Source organism: Sinocyclocheilus rhinocerous, unplaced genomic scaffold, assembly GCF_001515625.1.
Source record: "Sinocyclocheilus rhinocerous isolate Xijiao unplaced genomic scaffold, SAMN03320098_v1.1 scaffold1677, whole genome shotgun sequence".
NCBI classification, from domain to species: Eukaryota; Metazoa; Chordata; class Actinopteri; order Cypriniformes; family Cyprinidae; genus Sinocyclocheilus; species Sinocyclocheilus rhinocerous.
The window spans coordinates 130,213-140,002 of NW_015646345.1; the positions used below are offsets into that span (position 1 = coordinate 130,213).

The 9,790-nt window shown below is 35.3% G+C and overlaps 1 protein-coding gene across 2 annotated transcripts in view; it reads right to left on the bottom strand.

The window, feature by feature from the left end:
• LOC107707326 (sentrin-specific protease 6-like) overlaps positions 1-7,519 on the bottom strand; it is a 34,041-nt gene extending 26,522 nt beyond the window's left edge. Inside the window, exons 1-3 of one of the 2 annotated variants that reach the window (XM_016511313.1) lie at positions 7,095-7,519; positions 4,022-4,115; positions 1,117-1,180 (exon numbers count right to left, since the gene is read on the bottom strand). In XM_016511313.1, the coding sequence (XP_016366799.1) occupies positions 1,117-1,180; positions 4,022-4,115; positions 7,095-7,125 (189 nt within the window). In that variant the 5' untranslated portion in view covers positions 7,126-7,519. The remainder of the gene's footprint in view (positions 1-1,116; positions 1,181-4,021; positions 4,116-7,094) is intronic. The other variant, XM_016511314.1, reaches the window with a different exon arrangement.
• Between the last annotated feature and the right edge of the window lie 2,271 nt (positions 7,520-9,790).

Consider the following 9,790-nt stretch of genomic DNA (forward strand, 5'->3'; position numbering starts at 1 on the left):
TTCAAATTTCGAAATTATACAATGTAATTTAGATTAAGAACTGCTCATGTTGCATGTATGCAGGATCTTTGTTTGGATCAAGATTAAAATGCAGTGGTTGCCTCTAATTTTAAAAGGAAAGAGCACAGACAAAGCCTTATTTTGTTTATATGAAGAGATTTATTTTATTTGTGTTACTTATTTATTTGATTTGGGGCTTGTTTTAAAATTTCAATGTAGTTTTGTTATTTACATTTGCATTATATTAAAATTTTGTCATTTAGCAGACACTTTTGTCCAAAGAGACTTACAAATGAGGAAAATAGAAGCAATCAAAACCAACAAAAGAGCAATAATATGCAAGTGCTATATTAGTATATTAGTATGTTATTATAGTGTTATATTTCAACTTCACAAAGAAATGTTCAGCATTTTGTCCAAGCAATAATAAAAGGACACATTTAATTTATAATTTGTCTTAAATCTCATTTAGTTAAAAAATAATAATAATTGTGAATCGAATCGAATCATGAGTTGAGTGAATCGTTACATCCCTATTCGTTTTGCATTGTAGACAGCTTCAGTGACTATAACAGGAGTTTTTGCGAGAGTCCACAAATCATGGACCACCTCAGAGACGGGGAACGGTCTTTGCTCACTTTCTGCATGTAATTTATTCTCAGTTTTATTAGCAGTGTAAAGATGACTTTTGTTGATGTTGATACAGTTTTATTGGTAAGAGTCTATATATTCTGATTGAAGTAACTGGATAAATTTAAACATTTGACATAAAAGACAAATATTTAATGATTATTATAAAAGGCAAAAAATTATGTGGAACCCAATTCCACGGGGCAAATATTGCTCCTTAATGGAAAAGTTGATTTCTTACCCTGGAAATCATCACAACAATAAGAGTGGTATCGTAATACTACATGATAGCTGCTACCACACCATGAGACATAATTAGTATACATCTGTTATACACCAATGGTGCAAAAAACGCCAACAGTAAGAAAACAATACAGACCCAGACCGGAGTAGGAAGGAGAAAGACAGAGAGGACTGGAGCTCAATCACTGAAAGATAACTGAAAGATAATGGAGCATATGAGAGAGACAGAAAGACTGCGGATACCTTCATTCCCTCAGGGGAAAGCTCCTGCTGGCCACTCACTCGCTCCATGGTCACAAGAGCGGCGCTAGTGGAAAAAAGGAGAAAGACACTGAAGAGGCCATTCACTCAGAACTTCATTTACTTTGAAAAACCCAAAACTTGAGCAGTTGAATTGGGAAAAAATGCAAGGTCTCGAGAAGTGTTTTTTTTTTTTTTTTTTTAGTTAAACTTTTTTTAAACTTGAGCAGCACATTTTTAGAACGGCATGCCACACGCAAGACAAAAGATGCAAGCGCAATGATGTAAGATATCCATCTAGAGCAGGGGTCGGCAACCTTTTTGACATGTGCCATTCAATTTTTTCTTGGCAGTTACTGTGCCATATCAACATTAATGTTTAATATTATGGTTTATTTATTATATCACAATATAATTGTTCAGTAGATTTAAACGGTCAATAAACATAACACGCATAACAGAAACAAAATTTTTATTTTTGGGGACAAAAAGCAGCAAAAAAGCATTAAACATTAAATTAGTGATCAAAGGCGTCTTTCCAAACTGTTTTTAAGAGAACACTGACATTTATGTTAAGTTTACCAATGGAACAATATTAAAATAAAATGTTTTAAAACTGTTATAAGCTGTTAGGCAAGCCATCAAATAAAACCTCTGCGCTAGAGAGGAAAGCATCCTTAATGTATTCTCTGTCCGTGAATGGCTTTCCATGTTTAGCAATGCAATGAGCAATTCGGTAGCTTGCTTCAGTAGCATTGTTTTTAGACTGAGCAAAAACATGGAGAGTACTGGTTTGCTTTTCATAATTGGACACAGTGCGCCTGATGGACTCTGCCTTATCTGTCTGATCTGTAAAGGATTTCTCGTGTTTTGTTTCAAAGTGGCGCTTAACACTAGATGTGCAGCACACAACATTTTCGAAACACAAAGTGCAAACGGCACGATCTTTTTGAAAAATAAATCCATATTCTTCTCTCCAAGACGGCTGAAATGACCGAACATCAACTTTTGCTTTCTTTTGCGTTGCCATTTGTTAACCTCGCCTGAAGTTCAGCACCACGGTGAGCGCAAACTGTGATCGCTGACACGTGACGTCTATGCACAGTGACAACTTTAACAAAAATTTAACCTAATTATGTATAAGGGTTATGTCATTTGTCATGCGAATGTTTGTTGGACTAAACAAATAATATTCATTTTGCAAAAAAATTTAACATTAATTTGCATGTGCTTAGTGTGCCATTGATTTTCCCTCAGCGTGCCAATAGTGGCACGCGTGCCTAAGGTTGCCGACCCCTGATCTAGAGAGTATTTACATTGTAAAAAGAGAGTAAAAACTTGTATGTGAACCAGCCCTTAGGATGGTGTCACATTTGGTTTGATTGCAGTTTTTTTTCCAGTGCAGCAGACCACTATACGTATGGTTTTAGCCAGTGTTAATTTCGTTGACGAATAATTTTCGTGAACGACATTTTTTCACCGACGAAAACGAGACGATAACGAAATAAAAACTAGTTTTGAATGACAAAAACTATGACGAAAATCTATTGACATTTTCGTCAATGAATAAAAACCCGAGACGAAAATTTTAGGGAGGGACGATTTGGTAAGACATCCAGTCAGAACGACTCTCCTGCATGGTTAGGAGGCCAGATGCGCACATTTGAAGTGTAAAAGCCTACCGATCTATCCGGCGGGACGTAAGCTAACATACACTTGCTGCACGTCTCAAAAAACGTTAAAAATTGTCAATATCTGGGAGTAAGAGAAGAGCAGACATTTGGACACAAATTTGAAAAGCATGACGATGCAAAAGAGAACTCAATTCGGTCCAGTTTTCTGAGCGCACACACCTGAAGCGCACACACAGAAAAGCGCCTCTCAAACAGCGCACGACTGAATTCAGCTCTCTTTCGCTTCGCATGAACGGAGAAATACACACAAAATTATGTTGAATTGTCCGTTTTGACGAGTATTCAAGTAAACACACTCGGTTACGTCTTAAGTGAACATAAACAGTTGGGAGAATATCGGATGTGTATCATTATAATTAGGGATGCACCGATACCGATACTGGTATCGGTATCGGGCCCGATACTGAGCTCCTGTACTCGTACTCGTTAAAATGCCCCGATACCAAACGCCGATACCACACAGCATGTGATAAGCGCCATATTCAGACAATGAAACACCGACAACAGAACAACAGACAGCAGACAGATATAATTTTTTAAATATTTTTTTTACTAGTGGATGCAGGACACTATAGTTCATTTATATAAGTGAGGATAGCAAAATAAAGTAAACTGTGATGTAAATAAATAAACATGCCTGCTTGAAATAATAAAGAATGTGTTAAGTTGTTATAAAGAATGCATATTATATAACCATTGTTATTTCATTGAAAGCAGGACCATGTACTTGCTTTTTTATGAGAAGTGGTTTTATTTCATTTTAATATAAAGGCATGTTGTGTGTCACAACAGTTAAATCTGTGTCTATATTGCATGATAAAACCTTAATATCAAACCTATATAATGAGTTTGGAAATTTTAGAGAAATGCTTAATAAATGCATTACTCCAACTAAACCCATTAGGTTTTAGCCAGATTTAGTCGACTAACACAATTCAGATGACTAAAATATGACAAACTAAATGGCATTTTAGTCAAAAGACTATGACTAAGACTAGATCGACATTTGCTGTCAAAATTAACACTGGTTTTGCAGAATTTGTGATCATTTAAGCATGTGGGGCTCTGTATTTCTTTAACTTCTCTTTGGCCTAAATGTTTCTCTGTATACGGTGATAATAACATTTGACTCAAAGCAGCTTTAAGCGTGCAGGAAGCGTTCATGCAGAGATGCTTGAGTGGGCTGTAAGCTGCTCTGTGCTAAATGACCTTACTCATGTCTGCTGTCATCTTCACGATCATCTGAGAGAGAACACCTCCAGGTCTGCTTAAAGCCTCCATCTCTCCTGTCCTCACATTTATCCAGAGCTATCAAACACATCAGAACAACGTATCAGAACATGGCCATAAGGAATATCATAAGAAACTTTCATCATATCATATCCATTTGATTATATAAATTTTTATTATAAGGAATCAAATATTTATCTTTTGAAAAAAGAATTTAATAAGAAATCAAATGTAAATATAAATCAACTTTCAGCACTCCAATATGCATTTGAGATGCAATGAGCTGCAATTTGGTGAAAGGGTTCAAAGAGACTTTTAATCTCCAACGATTCATGAAAACTGCTAAGAAAATTAAAGACATTATTAATGTCATGAACTATTTCTACATACATACTGAAACTTTGCTCATCAATGAATCCTCCACTTGCAGCAATGACCGCTGTGCTGATCTAACACTTCTACCAGATATATTAAAGCAAGGGTTAGGCCTATATTACCGCAAAATATTCTCACAAACTGGCTGAAGGGGGGTGGGATTTATATTATACAGTATATATATGGTTCAACGGATCATATTGTGGTTTTTGAGTCACGGATCGGATGATTTTTCAGATAAGCAAGAAAAAAAATATTTAAAGCACAGAGAATGAGAATGCCAAGAAGGGTTTTTTTGACAATTATACGTGTATGTACCTCAAACACAAGGAGACTTGAAAGAGGAATCAACTCATATGCGTGTGCGTGCTTCGCGTGAGTAACAAATTGAGTTCTCTTTCGCTTCTTGTGGTTTAAAATCTCTTGAACGTGTAAATTGGCAAATTAATCTGCGAATCACATGCGTGCTGAACTGTGGGGTCTGGTCTGTACGCATCACAGATCAACTGCGATCTGTTTAACCCCTAATATATGACAGATAAGAACAATCATTCATTTACTAATTGAACATTTAATTTACATGAAATCGTCAAATTGCTACTCCAATTTTTGGCTACACATTTTTCCCAGAACGTTCTAGGAAGATCTAGTCTGTGTTCTTCTTTCAAGACAGCAGTGCATAGAATAGCATCCTTTAAAAAAAATAAATAAATAAAAAAAGTGTAAAACCAAATTTTGATTCACATGTGTACAATAACTTGCAAGAAATGCAAGCATACTCAATAAATTGGTAACTGGAAACGGATATAGGCTACAGCCGTTTCCACGCTTCATTATTAAGTACAAACATTTTTAACTGTGCTAATAACAAAAAAAGGTCTCTGGAGTGCCAAATCAGCATATTAGAAAGATTATGTAACACAGTGTTTCTTACAGTGTGTAAGCAGTGTGTCACATAGTGTCAAAAGCAAGCAATAAACTAATGCACTGTTCAAATATTGGTATACATATTAATATATATAATATATAATATTGATTTACACTACTTCCGACTAGGGCTGCACGATTAATCGAATGCGATTGTCATCTTCCGACAACAGGAAAATGGATTTGCAATGTTCACTTTGACAGCCTCAAGACGGTGCATCACATCAACTGACGCAGTTTTAGGACATTTTCCCACCTGGCTTGTTTGGAGCATTTGTTTCTGAATCTGGCACATTTTCAGCCTTAGTACGGTTCCTTCAGGCACATGTAAACACAGCAATTCTGCTCTGCACCAAAACAATCAGTCCGAGATCGCCTTCATCTTAAACTGCTGTGTAACTGCTCTTTCTGAAACCGGTGCATAACACGAATGCTGTCCCGATGAAGGCTCTATCTGTTAAATTATATCAAATTTATCAGCGGGAATGATGGCTACAATCACAATCAGCCCACTAAGCTAACTTCTGGATGGCTGACGCCACGAGGAACATAAAAAAGTTGTACTCTGACCAATGAGAGGACAGTTTTACTCACAAAAACTAAAGCATTTTGGTATGCTTTCACAAGTTGCCTTGTGAAAACAAACCAAACCAAGAAGAAAATGCAACATTTTAACAATTTAAGGGCCTGTTTCAGAACAACGCAAACGATCCTTAGACACAGTGTTAGAAGTAATGGCTGCAGAAAAGATTTCTGAAAATGGAAAACATTTATTATTTCTATCAAAAATCAATCACACTATTACTGTTTTTTTTTCCTTTTGATTATTTGTAATCAATTAAATGCTATATTGATGAGCAAAAGCATAAATTAATTTATTTTTTAATGGCGATTCCAATTTACAGCTCTATCTATCTGTCTCTGTGTTCACCTATATTCCTAACTATCTCTGTAAAAACTCTATTGTATAAAGCACTATACATACACAAGGAAAGGTGACTTGACCATTTTTAAAAACCACTCTTCAGACAAGGCTTTGTCGAACCAGCATCAAAGTTTTTCTTGATAAAACTGCATATAAATTAGAAACATAACATATTTGATCACATTTGCAAGTGTAGTCGACATGAATGTGAACATTTCATTCATGTCTTTTATGTATTCTGATGGCAATATGATTATTCTGCAGATGAAAACAGGAGAATATATTCATTCGTATATGAGAGGAAAATAATATTTTCACGTAACGTTATACTGATATTACAGAGTTGAAGGGCAGGGCCCACGTTGAATCAATGAGAAACACAGCTAAAAATCTCAAGTCGTGATGAATACATATAGTCCTATTTATTGTTGATGACAAGGCATAATGAGCACATTTAGAATGATTTAAGATATATAACGTTTTATTTTTTTTAAATTCAATGATTTCTGAAGTTTGTTTATCTCGCATAGCATCAGGCCCCAGTCTGCTTTAGCATTTATACACTGAAACAGATACTTTAACAAGGGGACAGACCTTCAAACTACACATGTGTAATACAATGCACTTTAATGTAAGTATATTTATTGTTTAATCAGCTCAGATGTTTATATTTTTGCAGCGTGAATGCTGCTGCTCGGTTAGCACGTGCGCTAACGCACACACGATTAAATCTGACGGATAATATGCATAATCACATTTATACACTAACACAAGACAAACAGCACATTAAACCCCAATAAAGACACAAATACATAAAGCTCGCGTCTTACCTTCAATAAACAGACTCTTTTTATGATTCATATTGGTCCATCCCTTCAAACGAGTTTAACCTCGCGCACTGCACTTAAGCGACTTCTGTCACTTCAACATTTAAAACACTTTAATATTTCACATGTGATTTCATGAGTTCACATCGCAATGTCACTCAAATTCAATCTATGCAAAATTATGTCGCTTTGTGTTTTTCAGCCCATCTTCAGTCCAAATGAGCAGAAATCCCGCTGAAAAGAGCACCAAAGTAAAATATCGTCGTCTGTCTGACTGCGGGGATAAAAGCTGATTACACTCGCAAAGATAATTAAGCGACCAGTGTGGGAGACTAAAATGCATGTAATAAAACGTGTAATTTTAAGACATTTTGTGAAACTCTGAGCGGCTAAAAGTGCATTATTCTGCAGCATGAAGCGCTATTGAGTCACTTCCGTCAAAGACTTTTGTGCAATATTAAAATGTCATAAATGCTAGGGCATATTCTGCGTAAATATCAGTATTTATCTAGAATATAAGCATTATATGGTGTGAATGACCATGACACTTAACTCTTAAAAAAATTAAATCCTAATACATTAGAAATATACGGATAGTTGTTTTTGTTGACCCTGTAAATAATAACACCATGAATACCATGCAAGTCCATGCCATGCATAATATTGGGGATAGCTATGGTTATTTATATAAAACTTAACCTTAAAAGTCCAAGTTGCAGCGAAGAAGAGACACAGAACATCAGAGCTCCAGGTTTATAATAATGTATCTGTCACTTTAAGTCACTATTCACATACATGTGATAACACCACATTTCACGAATTGACAGAAAGTAGAAAACAAACTGAAATTAGGGTGAATACTAACCTATAAATCATGAATGCATATTTCTATTTAGCAAAGGCTTACTTAACAGCCAGCTATGATTTGGGATGCATAACTCTCAAAACTCCTGTCTCACATGCCATTTTTAAGGATGATATGCAAAATAGTATAGTGTAGTTTTTTTTAATTAATCTAAAAATACTTTGTTAAAAATATTGTTCTGTGCACACTGCAAATAAAAAAAAATACATGTTAAAGTGTAAAGAGATTGCTTTGATTTGTTATTTAAAAGGGTCATAATGATGCTGCTAAAAAGAACATTATTTTGTGTATTTGGTGTAATGAAATGTGTTTATGCGGTTTAAGGTTAAAAAAACACATTATTTTCCACATACTGTACATTATTGTTTCTCCTCTATGCCCCGCCTTTCTGAAACGCGTCGATTTTTACAAAAGCTCATTGGTCTTTCGTCCACGGTGAAAGCCGATCCGGCGATCCACAGCGCAAAGTTATAGTATTTCCTCAGCGACCAGCACGGATTAGCTTCAGGCAGGACGGAGGAAATAGATATCGTCCTCTTTTGGAAGACCAAACAAAGTAGTTTCGCTTTCACAACGAAGCACATAGCGCCTTCACGACATGGCGGCGGCAACAACAATACTACAGCGAGAATAAAAGTTACGCCTTCTTTCTTTGCGTGAACACTTCAACATTTAAAACACTTTAATATTTCACATGTGATTTCATGAGTTCACATCGCAATGTCACTCAAATTCAATCTATGCAAAATTATGTCGCTTTGTGTTTTTCAGCCCATCTTCAGTCCAAATGAGCAGAAATCCCGCTGAAAAGAGCACCAAAGTAAAATATCGTCGTCTGTCTGACTGCGGGGATAAAAGCTGATTACACTCGCAAAGATAATTAAGCGACCAGTGTGGGAGACTAAAATGCATGTAATAAAACGTGTAATTTTAAGACATTTTGTGAAACTCTGAGCGGCTAAAAGTGCATTATTCTGCAGCATGAAGCGCTATTGAGTCACTTCCGTCAAAGACTTTTGTGCAATATTAAAATGTCATAAATGCTAGGGCATATTCTGCGTAAATATCAGTATTTATCTAGAATATAAGCATTATTTGGTGTGAATGACCATGACACTTAACTTAAAATTAAATCCTAATACATTAGAAATATACGGATAGTTGTTTTTGTTGACCCTGTAAATAATAACACCATGAATACCATGCAAGTCCATGCCATGCATAATATTGGGGATAGCTATGGTTATTTATATAAAACTTAACCTTAAAAGTCCAAGTTGCAGCGAAGAAGAGACACAGAACATCAGAGCTCCAGGTTTATAATAATGTATCTGTCACTTTAAGTCACTATTCACATACATGTGATAACACCACATTTCACGAATTGACAGAAAGTAGAAAACAAACTGAAATTAGGGTGAATACTAACCTATAAATCATGAATGCATATTTCTATTTAGCAAAGGCTTACTTAACAGCCAGCTATGATTTGGGATGCATAACTCTCAAAACTCCTGTCTCACATGCCATTTTTAAGGATGATATGCAAAATAGTATAGTGTAGTTTTTTTTAATTAATCTAAAAATACTTTGTTAAAAATATTGTTCTGTGCACACTGCAAATAAAAAAAAATACATGTTAAAGTGTAAAGAGATTGCTTTGATTTGTTATTTAAAAGGGTCATAATGATGCTGCTAAAAAGAACATTATTTTGTGTATTTGGTGTAATGAAATGTGTTTATGCGGTTTAAGGTTAAAAAAACACATTATTTTCCACATACTGTACATTATTGTTTCTCCTCTATGCCCCGCCTTTCTGAAACGCGTCGATTT